This window comes from Melozone crissalis, unplaced genomic scaffold (assembly GCF_028551555.1).
Source record: "Melozone crissalis strain CALT ecotype California unplaced genomic scaffold, PUWL_Pcris_2 ptg000017l_1, whole genome shotgun sequence".
Lineage (NCBI taxonomy): Eukaryota > Metazoa > Chordata > Aves > Passeriformes > Passerellidae > Melozone > Melozone crissalis.
Window position 1 is genome coordinate 8,751,097 of NW_026535795.1, and position 20,225 is coordinate 8,771,321.

At 54.0% G+C, this 20,225-nt stretch overlaps 2 protein-coding genes across 2 annotated transcripts in view; both read left to right on the forward strand.

Moving 5' to 3' along the window:
* Positions 1–574: 574 nt before the first annotated feature.
* Positions 575–4,064, forward strand: R3HDML (R3H domain containing like). The gene is made up of 5 exons (XM_054274763.1): positions 575–835; positions 2,037–2,155; positions 2,655–2,787; positions 3,716–3,831; positions 3,932–4,064. Exons 1-5 carry the CDS (start codon positions 575–577, stop codon positions 4,062–4,064), a joined length of 762 nt encoding a protein of 253 aa, XP_054130738.1.
* A 1,873-nt stretch (positions 4,065–5,937) lies between these two features.
* Positions 5,938–20,225, forward strand: part of HNF4A (hepatocyte nuclear factor 4 alpha) — a 36,300-nt gene continuing 22,012 nt past the window's right edge. The window contains exon 1 of the mRNA XM_054274551.1: positions 5,938–6,138. Coding sequence (XP_054130526.1) covers positions 6,090–6,138 — 49 coding nt within the window. The 5' untranslated portion in view covers positions 5,938–6,089. The remainder of the gene's footprint in view (positions 6,139–20,225) is intronic.

Consider the following 20,225-nt stretch of genomic DNA (forward strand, 5'->3'; position numbering starts at 1 on the left):
TTTTCTTTTCCACCTAAATCGTTAGGATTTCTCAACAGTGCTTTAAAGTCTTGCCGTGAGTTTCTTTATCTATGTGAGGGTTCTGTTTGTGCTGGGGATTTATTCAAGAAATCAAACTCCTAGGAAGTTACAGGGCAGGCGGCTGCAGTGACTCTCAGCATACTCCTAACTAACCCCTGTGCCACAGGTATGTGCCATAAGTGAAAAAATGGGGGAGACTTTCTACTGATTTTATCTTTTTAAAAAACAAACAAGAAAATCAATTCCCCAGGCATATCCCTGACAGTCCTGGAGAGTTTGCTCTGATAAATAATGTTATTAAAGAGATAAATTTTAAATATTACTATTTTTAATAGGGTAAAACTACTATTATTAATAGGTGAAAAGAAAATTTGTTTCCACCTTATTTTGGGCAATGGTGCTTGCATGGTGCTAGCAACACTGAGTGGTGCCTGTGCTGTTTTCTTTCCTAGATCTGCACACCAGCAGCAGGGACCAGCAATCCCTCTGGTCCTTGCTTACCCCCGTGCAGGAGCAGAACTCCGTCGGCTGTTCCCAGCGAGGGCGGGCTGGCATGGCCGTGCTCCAGCTGCACCTGTACCTCACGGCCCTGGGCTGCTGGGTGACACAGCTGTCCAGCTCCCTGCTGCTGCCCAACGCCACCGAGCTGCTGTCCCCGCCCGCGGGCGCGGCCGCGGGGCTGCTCCGGGCCGAGGGGGTCCCGCGGGGCCGGCGGAAGAGATTTCTGTCCTCCCAGGACATGGGTGTGATCCTGGACTACCACAACCAAGTGCGGGCACAGGTGTCTCCACCCGCTGCCAATATGGAATACATGGTGAGTTGGGCTGTGGCAGGGTGGTCCACAGCTCTGGTGGGATCAAGGGGCTCACCTCTGATGTGGGAGCCCTAGCCAAGGAGGGATGTCAGGGTGTTGGTCAGATTCCTGGCTGAACACATGTCCTGGGGGATTTTATTGGGTCCCATGCAGCCTCTGTGCAGGAGGGATGGAGCCTCAGCACAGAGATGTTTCCCCATGAGGACAGATTTAAGATCTCTGGACCTGTGTCTGGGATATCTGGGAGGTGGCTACAAGCAGGAAAAGCTCAGGTCCCAACCCAAAGCCCAGGTAGGAGCTTCTCCCTGATTGCATCTGTGATGATCCCATCACAATCTCCAGGGTCCCTTTTGAGTGTTCCAAGTGGTGCCAGCTCCCAGAAGAAGAAACGTTCAGGAGTGAGTCAAGGAAGGGATGCACAGCCTTGACAGGCTGGGCAGCTCCAGATGAGGGTCACCCTGGGTAGAACTTTCCCTAGGTTCTGTCCTCCCTGCCTGGAGCTCCTAACCCAGCCCTAAAGGTCCTCCAAGAGGAGCTATTTCCAGCCTACACAGGGCAGGACCTCAGGGCAGGAGGTGCCACATGCTGCTCTGCTCCCAGGAAGGGGACCAGCTCTGAGGGAGCAGCTGGGTGGTCCCTGGATGTGGTTTGGAGAAGCACAGAACAGCCCAGCTTGCTGGGTACCAGAGCAGGTCAGACATGCCCAGGAGCATCCTGCACTGCTTCTTGCTTGGCCTAAATTCCTGCCTTCCAAAGTAACTCACACAGGCATCTCCCCAGAGGCTTCAGGATGGGTGAGGAAGCTTTAAATAATGCATGAAGGAACCAGCTGTGGCCAGGGCTGCACTGAGGGCTGGGACAGCTGTGAGGCTGCAGGGTTTCACCCCTGTGCTCAGCTCCACCTTGTGCAGGAGCTCATTCTTGGAGGGAATCACTCACACAGGTCTTGCAGCACGGCAGGGCATCCCTGCTCTGCTCTGCTGTGTGTCCAGGGCTGTGGCAGCAGCTGGGGAGGTCCATGGCTCCTGGACATGCTGCTGTGCTTCCTTCCCCTGGGTGTTCTCTAGCCTGATGCATGAGTCCTATTTTTTGAATACCCAGGGGTGCTGAGAAAGCCCACATAGCACAAGGGAGCAGGTTTCTCTTCTTCCCTCCTCTGGGAATCCAAAATTCCTGCCTGCCCTTTCCCTTCCCTGCCCAGGTGTGGGATGAGCGTTTGGCCAGGGCAGCGGAGGCGTGGGCAGCGCGCTGCCTGTGGGACCACGGCCCCCCCGAGCTGATGAAGTACGTGGGACAGAACCTCTCCATCCAATCGGGCAGGTGAGTGCCCTGCAGGCACAGGGAGCTCCTGGGAAATCCCCACACCCCACGGGGCTGCAGGAGGAGCAGCTGCAGCCCTTTAGTGAAGGAGCAGAGGGGCTCTGAGCTGGCATTGCATGGAGTGAGATAGAGCTGAGAGGCACCAGGGGGGAGGAGGAGGGCCCAGCTCTTGCAGAGGGGTAAATACAGGAAAGCAGAGGTGCCTGCTGCTCATTTGGGAAGTTTCCCATTATTTCTTTCTCTGCCAGGCACCCAGATTAGGGGGATATGGGTCCTGGATCTCCTCCACATGGCTGAGTGCTCAGGTGTCTCTGAGCACAAGTGGGCTTGGCACAAGGATGTCCTTACCCCCTTTTTCCCAGGAATGCTTGTTCCCAATGGTCCCTGGCTCCAAACCATTTCTCTCCTCCACTTCCTCCTTGTGGATCTTTCCCATCCTTTCCTTCTCCCATGACCCCTGATGTGGAGGAGACCCACCTTAGCTGTAGCACCGTTGCAGGTACCGCTCTGTGCTGGACATGGTGAAGTCCTGGCACCAGGAGAAGCAGCACTACTCCTTCCCCCAGCCCCGGGAGTGCAACCCCCGCTGCCCCTCCAAGTGCAGCGGCTCCGTCTGCAGCCATTACACACAGGTGAGCACTGCAGCCCCCGGGCTCCAGATGCAAGGGGGGCCTTGTGCAGCTCACAGCTCCTCTGCCAGCAGCAGCTGGGATGCAGGGTCAAACCCTGGCAGCTCCAGCTTCAGATCAGGCAGGTCAAACCCTGGCAGCTGGCAGCCTGTCTACTGGACACAGTAATGCCAGCAATGCCCTCCCACCCTGTGCTTTTCCAGCATTTGCACCTCTGGTAACTTAAAGGTGGTGAAGAGGAAAAAAAAGCTGCTTTGTACTTTTGCCAAGATGAATCCTCTTCTCTGTGATGGAGCAGCTTCATAGCACCCAGCTGTTTCTGGCTCCCTGGGAATGCAGCCCCTTCATCCCCTGGCACATCCCCACACAGCCTGGCCAGCACAAGATGGAAAACTCCTCTGTTCCTCTGCCTGGCAGCAGAGCTGTGCCAACCCCTAATTACCTCTTCTTCATGGCTCCAACCTTTACCTGAGCATCTGCATCCCCATGTGGCTCATCCATGAGGATACTCAGGGATGCTCTTGGTTGCAAAAGGGCAATATACACTTTTTATGGAAGAGATTTAACCTGGAGAGGCTTCAGGAGGAGCTTTAGCCTTTGCTCGACCTCCCTGTGTGCAGGGTAAGCTGCTGGCCATGATTCAGTGTGAAGTTTAGGAGCTAATTTGGGTAAATTGGAGCAGTGACCCAGACTCTGCTGCTCATGGATGTGAGCTTGGCAAGGCAGGTTCAGATAGGAGAGGGAGATTAAAAAGTCATCCTCTGATAAAAAAGCACTGCCTGTGATGGGGCAGCATCCAGCCGAAGCGATTGGGGCAGCTGGGATGCAATTCCATGGGGAAACAGAGCCTTGAGCTGGCATCCTGGGGCTATCAGCTGTGGATGTCTGGGTGGATGGGCACCAACAGTGTGTGTTCTCTGTCCTGGCACAGATGGTGTGGGCAACCTCGAGCCGCCTGGGCTGTGCCCTGGGCACCTGTGCCAACGTGCGGGTGTGGGGCAGCACGTGGCGTCACGCCATCCTCCTGGTCTGCAACTATGCCATCAAGTAAGTGACTGGGGACAGCCCCCCGTGCCATCCTCCCTCCCCACAGCAGTGTCAGCAGTGGGCTGATGATGCTCAGAGGTGATGCCCTCCTCTCTTTTAGGGGCAACTGGCTGGGGGAAGCGCCCTACAAGGTGGGGCGGCCGTGCTCAGCCTGCCCCCCCAGCTACGGCGGGGGCTGCTCCAACAACATGTGCTTCAGCGGAGTCAAATCCAACCAGGTCAGCTGGTTCTAGGGCTGCAGCCCCACGAGGAGCCCTGGCAATGGAGATGGGGTGAACAACAATTATTTATAACACTGACCCCCCCCGGCAGCCTGGCTGTCCAACCTGCTTCATCCTAATGGCATGTAGGAAAATGCTTTTCTAACACATCTCCAGCAGTGCTGTCTGGCTGCTTCCCACTTAGGGGGAACTACGGACAGTGCAGGTCCCTGTTTTCTGAAATGAGGAAGATTTTGGGGTGCATGGAGGGAGTGGGGCTGGCTGGCATGGTCCCTGCTCTGCAGACTCAGGGGGTTTTCCCCTCGGTGCTAAGGCTGGTGTAAATGTTCCAAGATGTTCTCCTCGTGGTAAGCTGGATAAGTGGGGAGCCCTGAGCATGCTCCTGCTTCACAGCAGCCCCTCTGACCGTGGGGCCCCCAGCTCTGAGCCCCCCAATAAAGCAGCCTGGAGACCCCCATGCTTGTGTTGGTTCTCCCTCACTCACAGCCTCGGCGTAACACCGAGCCAGTGATTCTGCTCTGGTTTGGGGTGTAAGCAGCAAAGGGGGGGCAGATGCCCTCAATGGGGCCACGGGCTACAGGCACAGGAGATGCCTGGGCGCTTTGCTCCATCGTGTGGGAGAAGCCAGCACTGCTGGGACACGGGCTGGTGGTGACGCTGAAGGGCCAGACACTGAGTGTCCCGCCCATGCTGTCCCACACCATCCCACTGCTCTACCTCGCACACCCTATTATCCACATGCCTTCCCTCTCCAGAACCTCTCAGCACTCAGCAAACTCAGGGATGCCTGAATTACGAGTCCTTGGATCTGAGCATCCAGCTGTGGATTCCCGTGCTGCAGCCCCCTGCATCCAGCAGCACTCTCCCCACTGCAAGCTCCCTTGGGATGTGCTTTTCCATTCCAGAGGAGCAGATATCCCTAATTTGGCCCCCTCAGGGCTGCAGGCTTTCAATAGCTGAGGTGTTGAGGGGATCCTGAGACTGGACCCCTCTGTGCCTCCTCCAGCCTGGCCTCTTCCTGAGATGTACAGGAGATATGGAAGGCTCTGTGCTGATGAATAATAATTTTTCAGCTTCAGCTCTGGATTCCCCATGTCCTTGGTGTCCTCTCATCAACACTTGTTGCACACGGCCCTGCTGGCCTCAGCACAGCCCCTGGCAGCCCGGACTGCTCCTGACATGGAACCCCCAGTGGCACAGGGGCTGCCACAGCCTCATGAGGAGCCCATCTGCACATCTGCTACCATGAGGTCCTGGATGCAGCAGTTGCAGAGGGAGCACAGATGGCCATAAGAGGCTGTGGCACCTTGAGATTTCGGAACAGAGAGAGACAGGGAGTTGCTGCAAGAACCCTGTGCTCAGGGTATCACCCTGCATCCACCACAGCATTCCCAGGCAACCTCTCTGGTTTGGCACCAGGCAGACAAGCCCCAACTCATGGCCTGGGCATTTTGCCCCTCATGCCTCAGCCAGGCTCTGCTGTGCCCTTGCCAGTCCCTACACTTGTCCCACAGCCCCTTGCCCCCCAGGCTGTGTTTTCCCTTTGCAGTACACAGTCTCATACCTGGTTTTCCCAACTCAGGCAGGTGATGGCACAAACCCAGCAGCACGTGGGGCACTGCAGAGCTGGATGTGGCTGCCCCCACTCCCCGTGGCCAGGGGTGAACCCCAGCCCAGCGGCTGCCCCGGCCTTGACACCATCTGCAAGCGGGAGCCCCAAAAGAGTCCAGTAAAAGCCGTGTTTGAGTTTCTAGCTTGGCAGCAGTTACTATAGCTACAGCAACGGCACCTTGCAGATTGGTTTCCATAAGAGCTTGGTTACTATTTAACATCTCCACCCACATTAGCCCTGATTAAGCGAATCAATAAGATAACAGGAGAGGCAGGTTTCCTCGCCCTGCCTCTCCGCGCTCCCTCCTGCCTTCACCTAGTTCCTTAGTGAGAGACATTTTTTTATTTATTTATTTACATTTCTTTTTTATTCCTCTACTTCCTGTGGTTTTCGCCCCAAGTCCCCATAGTGGTAGCCGGCGAGACATGGTCAATGTAGGCACCCAGCTAAGCGCTAAGATGGAGGCTCCATATGGTGAGTACAGCGTTCCCAGCGCCCGCGCTGCCGGCCTGCCGTCGCTCGGGGAGCGGGGCTGCCAGCGGCCAGCAGCAGCCCCCAACCCCACCGTGCCCCCCCTGCCTCAGGCAAGGCTGGAGGTGGAGGCAGGAGAAGGGCTCTGGCTGATTTGGATGTGATGGAAATCCTCTATGTGTGTGTTTTCTCGCTTTCACGCTGCTTGACCCAAAGAGGAAGGCACGTGCCTGAGGGAGCAGAGCGGCCCCACGTGCTGGCAGAGGGGCTGCTGCTGCTGCTGCTGGGATCACAGCAGAAGTGGCAGCAGTTTTGAGGAGGTGAAGTGCTGCCCTAGGACACACAGGCTGCAGGTGGCCCGTGGCATGCCCGGGCTGTGAGTGGGCACAGTGGGCACCTGCCAGCGCTGTGCTCCCGCCGAGGGCCAGCATTACGGCTGGGCAGCTTTCCCAGCAGGGAGTGGAGTGCCTGGACAAGCAGCAGCCTCCAGCCTCTGCAGGGCACAGCATCAGGTGGCACAATGCTGCCTGGTCACCTGGGCACAGCGAGATGCCTGCCAGGCCTGTGTCTGTGCTCCCAGGGTGGAGCAGCCCCGTGTTGTGCTCCTTGGCTCTGACAGATGCCAGCTGCCAACAAATGCAGGTGGACCCCAGGGGACAGGTGCCCTTGGCTTGGCTGACATCAGCCCATGGTTATTCTCAGGATGGGACAAGTGTGCCTATGTGGCAGCTTCCCCACACAGCTGGTTTGGTCCCGTGTGTTCTGGGGACCCTGCTTCCCTGGGCATGGCCAGGCTGGGGAGTGAGGTCCCAGCAGGTGAGGTCTCACATTTAAGAGGTTCTCCATCACATCCTCATGGTGCTCCAGCACTTCCTCCTGGCTCTCCATCAGATCCTCATGGCTCTCCATCACTCTCAAGGGCTCTCCATCGCTTCCTCTGGCTTTTCATCACACTCCATGGGGCTCCCCATCACACTACCGTGCTTTCCTTACTATTTTTCATGTCCTGTTCCTCTTCTCTTTTACAAGCGTGCAGCCCCTGCCCAGCCCACTTTCCAGGTACTGTGTGTGCAAACCCAGGTCCCAGGAGGGCTTGTGGGACTCCCAGACCACCTTCTTGCACTTTGCTCATGGCCTCTCTTTGGGTGATTGCTTCCCTTGATACAGGCCTGCAGCCTCCCGCTGGTGTCACCTCCAGCCCTAACCCACCTCTATTGTGGCATTCATGTGTCTCCTTGCCCCAGCCCCCAGCACTTTAGTGCCCTGCAGATCACTTTATTTCAGGTAACATCACCCCACAGTGAGCCATGGCCAGACACAGGGCATGCCAGCATTTTGGTGGGTCCATGGTCTATGGTAATGGAAATGTGTAGGAATTATACAGGATCTGCTGTGGTGTCACTGGAGCAGGCAGTGGTGATCAAGCAGTTACAGAATGCTGAGTTTTAGCCTGCTTTTAGCCAGTTGTGCATCCCCAGCCTGCAGCAGCCAGGTCTCTGGGGGAGTTCTGTTCAGTCCTGCCTCCGAGCTGCAGGTTCCAGCAGCAAGAAAATGCCCAGAAAACTGTCCAGGTTTTGGTCTGTTTAGTGCAGGCTGTGTCTTTGTGTCAGCTGGTGCTGCTTGGATAAAGTGCAAGGAGCTGTGTGGTGAAGGACACGTGTGAGCTGGTGAAAGGAAGGATTGATTCCTCTGAGATGAGCACAGGGTCGGATCCTGGAGTGGGAACTGGCCCAGGAGGAGCCAGTGCTGAGCATCCCCCAGGCTGCAGCCCCTGCTGCTGGTGGGAGATGGCTCCTGACTCACCCAGCTCCCAGGGACTGACTTGCACCTCATTTGCAGAAGGGGAGGTTCAAGGGATGCTCCCACCAGCCTGGGAGATGTGGTGGTGCAGGGTGGCCAGCTCTGGCTGTGCCCACACCCAGGGTGCCTGCATCCAGCTTTGCCCCAGGGTGCAAAGCCAACCCCATTTCTGCAGGGAGCATCCAGCTTTGCCTGGCAAACGCAACAGGAGGAGCTGAACAAGTTCTTTAATCACTTAGGATGAAGTTATTCTGCTCACTTCCAGCTGGCTCTAATGTGAGCAGTCACTTGCAAGCCCTGGCACATCAGTGACCTTAAGCACAGGCAGGTAAACATTTCTGACAGTAATTTTCTCCTGATTTTTTTTAAAAATTATTTTTATTAATTACAGTTTTAAAAGTTGTTTTTGTTTTAACTTTTCAGTCTGAGAGTCAGTAAGTGAGCCACGTGCTGAGTGTAAGGCAAGTGCAGGCAGAGCCAGGTGCTGTGGGGTGGCTGGGGAGGAATCACTGCCCATCCCACCTGTGGCTGGGGAGGAATCACTGCCCATCCCACCTGTGGCTGGGGAGGAATCACTGCCCATCCCACCTGTGGCTGCTCTCCCCATCTGCTCCCATGGCCCAACAAAAGCAGCTCTGGCCAGCACCTGCTGCAAGCCTGGGGCCAGGCAAGGGGGAGAGAGAAATAATGAGAATAAAAAAGCAAGATGGGCCTCCCAGACTGAAGTGAGAGGAAACTCAGAGTGTTGGCAGAAGGAGGGGAGTCCTCATAAATGAAATGAGTGAAAAAGTTATCCAAATAGAGGTGAGGAAGGCTTGGTGGGATGGGGACTGGGCTTTGCCTGGCTTCTCTGGCAGCTCTGTAGGGTTGGGCTGGGGCTGGGCAGTAGAGTGGGCACAGCAGCTGGGATGCACCATCCTGCAGGTGGCAAAGTGGTGGCCAAACCCTTCCCAGGGACACTGGGATGTTTGTTCCCTTGCAAAGCAGTGGGGGAGCTCACTCAGCAGTGGTGGTGCTGAGCCCTAGCCGTGCCCATAGTGATGCCCTGGCAGCTCCCAGCCCTCAGCAGGACAGCCCATGGAGCTGGCAAGCCTGATGGAGCACACCTGGGTCCTCCAGAGGAGCCTTCAGCCTTGGAGAGGGTCACAGAGTTATTTTTCATTTCTTTTCATAGATGGAAGAATTTTTCTGATTTTCCCTTCTCCCCATCCATCTTAGGAGCTTCAGGATTTCAGCATCCATCTGAAGCCAGGGATACATTCTAATGGGGAAGCTTGGCACTGGCATTCAGCCTTGGGGACAGGTCTGGCCATCTCTTGGCAGTGGTGGCATCAGTAAGAGCATCTCCCACTGCAGTTACTGCAACCCTTCACACCCATCCCTGCCCCAGACTGTCACCAGCATTTTCCCTAAATGACACCTTGGGGACACATTTCCCTCCCATCAGAGCTGTGCCTTGTGTAAAGGACCTGGAGGATGCCCTGCCAGGCAGTGACAAAGCTGGCCTGTCCCCAGCACCCTGGGTGGGTCCCTGGGGGAGAAGGGAGTGATGCTGCAGCTCTGGAGAGACCTGGAGCTGGAGGCACATTCACAATCCTCACCAGCACCTGCTGAGGACAGGCTGTGAGCTAAATCCCTGCAGGAAGCTGCAAATAGGTGTGTGAGAAGGTGGAGGATGGAGAGGGGGCAAGGGGATCATCTCCTCCTGGGCAGTGAGGAAGGGATGAGCCCCTTGATCCACCTTTATCCTCCCACTGAGACTTGGGCACGATTTGGGCAATTGGTTTCAATCCCAGTGCAGGCAGCACCACCCCTTCATATTTTGGATCTCCTCAGAGCTGGGGATCCCTAGGGCTGGTGGTTACAGCAAGGACCAGAGCTTGATCAGGGCTGGCCCTGCTCAGTGAAGCAGCTTTGGAAAACAGCTGAAAAATGCCAGATGTCATTGCTGCTCAGGAGCTCTGGTCAGATGTGGGCAAGAGTTTCAACTGGGAAACATAAGAGGGGGCCAATTTTCTAAGTAGTTTTAATTTTCACTGCCAAATGCATTGAATTTTTTAGAGGTTTCCTCTAGACATGACCTGAACTGAGCTTTTCCTCCTCAACTGCTCTTTAATTCTTCTGTTTAGTCCTGGTCTCTGTGTCCAAGGCCTGGCAGCCAACAGGGATTGATGGGTCTGAGGACACCTGGCACAGCCTCTTTCCTTATCCCCACTCTGGCCATCCCTGCTGGATATTGGGGTGGCTGTAACACTGGTCCTGGCAAAATCAGCACTTTCCAGTGCCTGAGCAGGGTATTGCTGCAGCCAGGAATAAGCACAGGTATTTGCTGGGATGCAAAAGGCACAATCACTGTGTTAGCACCTTGGCCTGCTCCCAAGAGCTGTTTGCTGGTGCTTGGTGAAGGTTTCCTTGGGGAAGAGCTGGGGATGCTGCTCAGTGTCACAGGATGTCTGCAGTTCCCCACAGGGCTGTGACTTCTCCCACCTCATTCCAGCCATTTATGGGGCCAGCAGCACTTCCTCAACTTCAGCTTTGCTTGAAACACAATGGTATTTTTATAGGGGGAGTGAGCCCAGAGGGCAGCAGGCAGCAGGAAATGAGCTCCAGCTCTGGAAGGTGAGCAGCAAGAGGCTCAGGAAGTGCCTGAGAAGTGCCTGAGAAATGTTCTGAGCTCAGCAGGGCTGGTGTAGGTCTGCCAGTCATACTCTGTTAGTTATCTGCTGACATTTCTTAAATGGTATTAAAAAAATGTTTACTTAGCATGAGTGCAAAGGGGTGGTGAGTGATGGTGGTCCCACAGACAGCAAGGGCTGGATGAGTTTCTTCTAGATACAGCAGTATTTGGAGCAGGACCAGGGCCAGCAGTGAGGCACAGGGCAGAGCCAAGAGGAACATCAGGGGATGCCTGCAAGTATCTCTGCTGGCAGGCTTGGGGTTAGAACAGGGCAAAGACTGCAAAAAAACATCCATGACTGTTTGTGTTCAGGCTCCTTCTCTGTTTGCTTTCCTCAAATATTCAAGCAAACAAGGTTCCTGGCAGAAATGTATGTGGAAATGGCAAATGTTGCAGAATTTTTACGGAAGGTGAATTTCAAGGTAGGGGTTGTAGGGTGAACCTGGGGCTGAGGGCTTTGCTCTCCTGTCTTGGGCAGAGGCACTGGGGCCTCTGAGCACAGCTGGGTCCCAGAAGCAATTCCTCCCAGGAACAGCTCCTGTCCAAGCTTCAGCCTGAGCATCAACAGAGATCACTCAGCAAATCCCTTCAGGAAATACATGTCTCAAAAAATAAAAGTAGGCTCAGGATGCTGCACCAAAGGGGTGGGAGGGGCAGCTCAGGCAGAAGTGGCTGTGAAAGTCAAGGAGCAAACAGACTCTGGCTCTGTGAGGCTGGACCAGACTTTCTATCTCAAAATCCTGCAGTCAGCAGAGGGATTCCAGCTGCATCCCCATGGTAATGGAGCTCTGGTGCTGAGACAGAGATGGGGACCATCACTGTGAGCTCAAGCCCCTGAGCCTCCAGCACCAAGATGTCCCTGAGGGCACAACTGCTGCTGGCAGCTCCTGCTGGGAAGAGGATTGGAGGTAGGAATGGATGATAGTGTGTGCCTCCATTGAGGGTGACCAGGCATAGACCATATGCTATGTGATGGTGCTCCGGGAGCATCTTCTCCTTCTCTGCACATCCAAGTTGGTTTGACAGCCTGGTTTTCATCACAGCCCTACAGACCTCAGACCTTGCTCATTCCACTCCAGAATTCCAGGGCAGGATCTTCCTTGCAGCTTTGTTCATCCATCTGTCAGGGTGGGTGGCTCATCTCCTGTCACTGAGCACAGGGAACCCAAACCCACCTACCAGTGGTGGGGATGAGCAGACACCTTTCACCTGCCTCTGCACCAGAAACCTGTCCCAGCCATGGGCGTGTGTGAAATTTTATAGGTGATAACTCCTGGGAAAGTGGGAAACACAAGGAGAGACGCACACTCAGCTTCCTGGCATGGCCCAACGCTCTGGTTGGGAGAGCCAATGTCAACAGATAGACCTGAAGGAAGGAGCAAAACCAAATACGTGGGTACTTCTCAGAACAAGAGCTGTAAAACCTGCACAAACCTGAACAAGTGCCACAACACTGGTTTATATGGTCAGAATCAACAGTCGAGCTCACTCAACGTGTTTGCCAACACACAAACGACAGCCATCGTGCTGGGTTTATGGCCCAGTGCCCCTCATGGAGGCAGAGCCCAGCTCCTCCTGCCCCACTCAGCCACTTCTGTCCCTTTCTGCTCCTAAGGGATGCCGATCATTTTGCCACACTGTCCCCAAAGCCGTGATACCCCATGGTAAGGGGCTGCTGCTCGAGCAGGTCCTGTGCTGGGGACAGGCACGCTCAGGTGGAGGTGGCACAGCAGGGAAGAAAGACAAAGCACTGATGGATGCCTGAGGGAGCAGCTCACGCAGAGTTTCATTGTGGGCAGGCCAAAGGTGGCAACAGAAAATAAAGAGTGGGAAAAGGAGGCAGGAGAGACAAGGGGACAAACAGCCAGGCTTCAGATCCACAGCCCTGCCTAGAGTCCTGTGGTGGTGTTCACAGGGGTCCCAGGACGAAGGAAGAGATGAGAATTTGACTCCATGTCTCAGAAGGCTGATTTATTATTTTATGATATATATTATATTAAAACTATACTAAAAGAATAGAAGAAAGGATTTCATCAGAAGGCTAGCAAGGAAAAAGAAGGAATGATAATAAAATCATGACTGACCAGACAGTCTGAGACAGCTGGACTGTGATTGGCCATTAGTTAGAAACAACCACATGAGACCAACCAAAAATGCACCTGTTGCATTCCACAGTAGCAGATAACCATTGTTTACATTTTGTTCCTGAGGCCTCTCAGCTTCTCAGGAGAAAACATCCTAGCAAAAGGATTTTTCAGAAAATATCATGGCTCCAGCCACCAAGGTGGTGGGACCGGGGTGGTGGAAGCAGCGCTGAGTGCTGCCTGTGGCTCATCCATGGGTGTGTGCCTGGAGACTGCCATTGTCTGGGAGAAATGTCTGTTGACTTGGGTGTGTTTGCCTGTTCCAGCCACTAAAACCTGTGTGGCAACACAGGGGTGCAGGGAGGTGTCACGGGGTTACACACAGTTCAGTCCCAGCCCTGCTCCACGTGGGAATGTTGGGCATCAGCCCCTGTTGCCAGCACACCCCTCCCTGGGCACAGAGCTGCTGCTTACTCCACATTCCTGACCCACCAGGAGCATTCTGGAAGCTGCTGACTGTGGGCACTCCAGATTAACTCAAATATACCTCAGGCAGGCCTGAGTGGAAGCAGAAGCTTGTGGAGACAGGACAGGAATGGTTTAGGAAAGCTTTGCTCCATTAGGCTAGTGCCTTTGAGGTGCTGCTTGGGGCCTGCTGTCTGGAGAGCAGGAATGAGCTCTCTTCTCCTTGGCACAGCAAAAGCAGAGGTGGGCTTGGCAGGAAGAGTCATCCAAGGAGGAAGGAAAATGCAGGAAAATGGGTGTTTCAGATGGATTTGTTCCTGAGCTGGTTCTTCTGGACACAGAGACTGATGAGACCAGGCCCTAGTTGGGTCACAGCCATGCAGCCCAAGGCTGAATTCAGAGGTGCCCAGGTCTCCCTTTCAGCAATCCAGTCACTCAGTGCCTGTGAAACCCAGGTGAATGCCACTCTATTCCCTCACATGATTTTCCTCCTCCATTAAACATGGCCACACTTGCTAGATCACACTTCCTGCAGAGAAGAAAACTCTGGGTGCTCAGTAGCCTCCCTGCTCCCCTCTGGACTGAGTCATCCTGCATTGTGATGTCAGCTGGGAGGGGAGACCAAGGTTGCTGCTCAAGGATATGGTGTTCTGGCTATTTATATAGAAACACTTTAAACCAAAAGCAGTCAGCTTCTCCCTCAGGAGCCAGACCCACTCCTGCTGTCAGACACACCCAGGCACAATTTCTGGGTCAACCTCCAGGCCTGCACATATGGTCAGGTAAAGAAACCCAGTGTCAGGGCAGAGAGCAGGCAGGAAAGGTGGCTCAGAAAGCAGCGGGCACTGCTGCGGGCACTGGCAGCACGGCACAGACCCAGAGCCACCTTATAATTTTCCTCCGGGTAGTGGCCAGAACCCTTTAAAACCTGTGGCTCTGCAGCACAAACTGCTGCTCCCCATCAAATCTCATTGTGACCAGCATTAAGGGATTAGCCTGTCCCTGCTCTGCGCCACAAGCAGCTCCTGGGCATGGCTCGTGCCCCGCTGCCCGCGGGGGGCTCGCCGGCTGCACGGCCCCAGCCCGGGGCCAGACTGCCCTAGCCCTGCCCACGGAGCTGAGCGCCCCTGGAAGATGCATGGCAGCAGATACCACCTGTTCCAGGAAACACCAGGTACCCCCCTGCTCCCCCAGCACTTGCAGCAGGGAGAGAAGCAGCTGCAGAGCCAGCGCTGCAGAGTTTATGTGAATGAAGGGCATTGAATGAAGGGTGTCCAGTGTGGGTTTCGAGCTGCCAAAATATGCTCATTCCCACTGGTATTGCTGGTCCCCAGAGCATGGGACCCCCATGTCTCTGGTTTCTGTTTTGCTTCGTGCAGGGTGCAGCTTTGTGGGTGGTGGAGGATCATGTCCCCAGGTTGGTTCTGGGGCTCAAGAGGGAGATACCCCAACATGGGCAGCATGGTGGGTGCTGTGGCTCCAGGGGGAAGAGGTGGTGGAGTCAGGCTGGCATCCCATGGATACCCCAGTGATTGCCTGTGCTGTCTGGGAAATGATTCAGTCATTGTCAGGCCAGTTCCCAGTGCCAGTTCCCACTGCCCTGGGCTGCAGCCTCAGCTGGCCTGGGGACAGATCCTGCCACTCACAGAACAGCCTCTGCCCCTGAGCCAGATCTGCAGTAGGACTTCCCAGCCCTCAGAATGAAAGCTTAGAAGCAACTAAGAGAAAAACACTTCCAGTGCAAACTTTACTGGTTGCACAGAGTCCTTACCAGAAAGGTTTTTAGGGTTCCCCTTTGTGACCCCCTCCAGCCAGCTCTGTGCTCAGCCCCAGCACCCTCGGGACCTCAGTGTCGAGGCCAGGAGGCTGGGTGGGATTAGAATGCACCAAACATGTCCAGGTTCCTGCACACCACTGCCAGCACCGTGAGGAACTTGGACATGTCTGGTGCTTCCTGAGCCCTGGACCCTCACACAACCCCATCCCCAAAACTCCCCAACAGTTTCCATTCCTCTCTGGGACTCAGCAAAAATTGAGCTGCTCCTCTTGCTTGAGCAATTCCTCCCAAGTAGGGCTGGTGGGGTGGTGGGTTTGTGCTTCCTGGGGTAGCCTGCACCCCCAGTCAGCATCCCCACCATCCCATGCCAGTGGGGAGTCACATGCTGGGGGCTGCTCCCAGCAGTACCTGCACTCTTTATCAGCTGGAAATTGATTTAGGAGAGTTCATGGCTTCAGTGTCCCGTGATACGTTTACTACAAGTGGTTCATTTCCTCGAATGATGTCGTTTATGGTCATAATATATTTTAATTTCTTTATGATACAAGAGGCCAATGGCACTGGGACTTGCAGGAATGTAAAGGGACAAACAATATCCAGTGTTGCAGACCTAGGTTGGATACTCACAGGCTGATCAGCAGTTCCCATGTTTGTTAGCTGGGAGCCAGGCAGTTGTCCCTGCAGTGTCCTGGCTGTGGGTTTCTGGAACTGTAGGGACGTGTGATCCCCTGCCCTTGCTGTGTTCCCATGTTCCCATACCTTGCTTTCTGCTGTGTTTTTGTTTCTCTGGCAGTGGACAGGAGGGTTGTGTCACACAGGAGGGTGTGTGGGGGGCGTGCAGCTGCTGTGGACATGGAGCTCCTGAGTGTTGTTTGGTTCTCACTCACCCCGTGCTGTGCTCTGGTGATTGAGGACATTGGGGACACGACAGGTTACTCAGACATTCCTGCAGAGAAAAAACATTTTGCACTAACTTGTTTCCTTCTATCTCCACAAACTAAAATCTCCCAAATTTTGACTCACCACCCCTTTGTGGCTTTTTTTTTGGTTTTTTTTTTCCATTCCCAGCCTACCTTTCCCGATTCAGACCTGCCAGTGCTCCCACCTGCAGCAGGCTCCCTCCTTCCTCGTGCTTCCTCCCATCAGGCACACATGGCCCTGTCCTGAGATGTTCCCCCAAGTTCAGCTGCCCAGCTGGGGCTGACTTGGCCAGGCAGCCTGGGGCAGGAGGGCAGCTGGAGCTGCTGGGTCCAAGGAGATGCTTTTTGCCCTTGACTTGCCCTCCTCCAGGGCCATGGGCTCAGACTGTCTCCTGACACCCTTGCCCTGCTGCAGCTCTCCCTCCACCCCTCAGCATCATTGCAGTCTTTTGCCTTAATTTTGAGGGAGGGCTGATCCCAAGAGCTCCAGCAGCCACTGGAGGTCACTTCCAGGCCTGGCTTGCTGATGCACCTAGCTTTGCAAAAAGATATTTAAAAAAAAGAAGGTAAAACATGATGTGTAACCACTGTTGATTTTGGCTGTTCTCTTCCTTCACCTATTGCTCCACAGCTGAAACGATTCAGGGGCTGTTTCATGTGTGTATAATGGATGTATAAAGTCAATGAAACCTAAAAGCCCTGCAAACAGCTGGCAGGGCTGAAGGGAGAGACTCGCTTGCCAGACTGTGAGCTCAGTAGGGATCCTTTCCCTTGGAAGCTTCAGGATTACTTCAGGCCCAAAGGAATCACATCCACCTGCTAAACAATCTCTCCCCAGGTCCAGAGCGGGCTGCTGAGATCCCTGCCACACTAAATGTGTGAGCTGGCAAGGCACAGACAGCAATAGGTGTGTGCTGCTGGCAGCAAACCCTCTCTCCAGTCCTGCTGCTTCCTTGAGGCTCCTGCTCCCCCATTTCAGTGGGGCTTCAACCACCAGATTTCAGCCAAGCTTCTGCCAGTGTAGTCAGTGAGCCTGGAACAGCACATGGCAAAGTCAGAGCTTTTCTGGACTTCCTCCCAAAGAGGCAGGAGAGTGTTCAGCAGGAAAGTGTCTGGGTCTCTGCTGGGTTGGGGTTTGGGTGGAGTGCAGAGTCTGTGTGGTAGGGTTTGAAGGAGGCAATGGGATCAGTGGTGGGAGCTGGAGCTTGGGCCAAGTTGCAGCCAGTGTGTGATGGAAGAAGAGGAATCTATTCCCCTTTCTCTCTTGGGCCCAGCTCACTGCATGATTTTGTATGGAAACAGAGCAGACAGATTTCCAGAGTCACAACTGCAAAACTGCGTGTCCCAGAGCCAGATGCTGCTTTCAGTGCAGGCAGAGCGATGGCAAATACACCTCAGCAAATGCCCTGGCATTTTCCAGTACAGCCACCCTTCTGGGAACAGCTCAAATTCACTGTCCTTGCATAATAACAGCTCTGAGGAGAAATAATAATTACTTCCTCAAGAGTTCAGAGCCCTTGTTAGGCAGGATAATAAACCCCTCTGCAGTTCTGGGATGAAAGGCAAGCACAGTGTTATCACCAGAGCAGTATATGCTGAAATGGTCCGTCTGTCTCCAAGTTTGCAGTTCTTTCCCCACCACTTTTGCAGAGCAGCTATTTATTTCAGCTCCAGTAATTGCCTCCAGGCTCAGCATCATCCCAGTTTTGTCTGAAATGCACATGTTGCTTTTGGAGAGGAGTTCAGGCAGAGTCTTATACCTTCTTTAAAGTGACTCTTCCCCATGCCCAAAAGCTGCCTCTATTCTCCATTTTGGGATTTTGGGGTCTGGGGACCAGGACAGTATTGGTTGGTTTTGCTATTTTTGGATAACTGTGCTCAGACACAGCCTAAGGTTGCAGTGGATCTGCCTCTGTCACCCTGAGCTCTGCTGGGGAGCCTGGGGTGCCAGCACATGTCCCATGCTGATCAGTGACAGTGTGTCTGGGGTCTGTCCAGGGTTTGTCTGTCCTGGCCATTGCCCCCAGCTCCAAACAGCAAACCTGCCCCAACCCCAGAGACAGGCGCTTCAGCCCTGGGGAAAGCAAATCACCAAGAGTGATTGCTGTGGAACAGGATGATAAAATTGATTGCATCTTCCCCAGGCAAGGTCTGGCACATGGCTGTGGTCTCCTCCTGCCTCTCATTGCTGGAGTTTTCTTATCCACCTCCCTGGATGGAGCTGGTGGCTTGTTTTCACCTCTACAAAGTGTTTTGCTGGGGCAGGGATGTGCATCTGGCAAGGGGCAAACAGACCCTAAACAACCTCTGCTGAATCATCTGTTTTCCTGGAGCCTCCTCACAGCTTCTGGGGACGTTCTGGGGAGGGACATGGGAGCAGACCCGCATCTGTGTGTCTGTCATATGATTGCCCAGAGCAAAGATCTGCCCCATGAGCTGGGGGCTTGTGCAGCTGCACTGACCTGCAGGCCTCCAGCCCCAAAAAATTCCTTGGAGCTGCTTATTAACACACTGGTAACTCTGCTCTGGAGTCACAGCACGCCGAGGTAGAAGGCAGGAGGGTTTGACAGCATGGCCTAAATACCCCTGTTTACAAAAAGTCTGACAAAACACAAGCCCTTGGCTTTATCTTTCCCATTTGGAAATAGTCACCGAGCAAATATACTCAAGGCATGAAAGGAGGGGGGTTTATATTGACTTTAGAAAAAGCTGTTCTTTAAAAACAGGAAAAAAAAAGCTCATCCTCGAGCTGTGCAGCCTGGCTGTGAGACCCAAAAGAATCAGTGTAGGGGCTTAAAGCATGCCTGCTAATCTGTAGCAATTCTGTGTGAGCAAGTCATGCAGTAAACTGCTCTCTGTTAATTTTTTAATGCAGAATAAACAGGTCAAGAAATGATTAGCATGAGAATAAGTTGAGCTTAATTGAGAGAATCAGAAAAGATGAGAGGGAAGAGGCAAATTGGAGTTATCAGTTAACCATACAGAGTGGCTCTGCCTCCACAAGCTCATGTTCCCTCTAGTTTATCATCCCCTCTGAAGCTGCTTTTTTTTCCCCCCTTCCCTTACTTGAATGATGAGCTAAAATTGCTGGTACAAGCACAATGGAAGCCCTTGTTCCTCCTTCTCCTTTTCTTTCTGCAATGGCTGGCCAAATGAATTGTAGGTGATAAAACTCCTACCTGGTTATTCCCGAGGTTCTTCCCAGAAAGGAAGCTGCTGGCATTAAGTGCAAAATCCGCTTTGTGCAAGTACCAGTGCTGTGCTCCAGTGCAAAATTTTCAGCGTGATCCTGGGAAATCCAAGGACTGAGCAGCCACATCCGTGGGCAAGGGGAAGAGCAGTCCTCGGGACTGCTTCAAGTGGAGTTTGGTCAGTGGTCGGAGATCTATATTCTCAGATAGGCAGGACTTTGTCCACAAACTGGAATTTGAAATTTCAAAGGGGAAAAAAAAAAAAGGCAGAAGGGACCTTTGCATGTGTGGAGATGACTACGCCGGTGACGTTCCCCTGGGACTTTTGTTCTTTGTCTTGTACCTGGGCTTCCTGCTTCCCCTCAGCTCGCTCGTGAAATGGCGGCAGGCCGGGCAGGGCCTGGCTGCGCTCAGGGCTTTGCTGCTCTGCAGAGGTTCCACACATGAACCCATCTCTGCTTTGTGGGCATGAGGGGGAGAAAAAAAGCACCATGTGAAATATCCCAGCTCCACAGTGACCTTGAAGCTGTGAATAACAGGGAGCAGAGCTCTGGAGTTGGGGTCTCTGGAGTTGGGGTTGCCAGGCCGGCGATGGCGTTGCCAATGAAAGCTGAGGGGGTCCTGCTGGCTCTGGGCACTGGCTTTACTGCCAGGCACTTCTTGTGAGAGAGAAAAGCAAGGGACAAGAGGATCTCTGGTCATGGTCCATGCTCAGAACATCTGCAGGCAGCCCCAGACTGGGGTGCCTGGTGCATCCACTGGCAGGCAGGGCTGTGTCCTGCAGCAGCAGGGAGAGATGGGCCAGCAGGAAGTTCAGGAGCATAACACACACAGGGGCATCAAAAAGATGGGGCCAAGCTCCTCACAGGGTGCGTGGCTGGAGATCAAGGGGCATTAAAACTGCAGAGAGGTTCAGCCAGTGTCTAACCATGAGGACAGTCAAGCACCAGCTGGCTGCCAAGGCTACTCTCCATCCTTGGAGGTGTTCAATAAAGTTGCAAGGAGCCCATGCTGCTCTCACAGCTGGCTCTGCTTCCAGCAGGAGCCTGGGGTAGAGACTCTGAGGTCCCTTCTGACATCAATTATCCTCTGATCCTACAACACCCTGTTCAAGAAGCACCAGGGAAGACCCCTTGAGAGAAGCCTGCTCACCTGCTGGACATGCAGAGTTGGCAA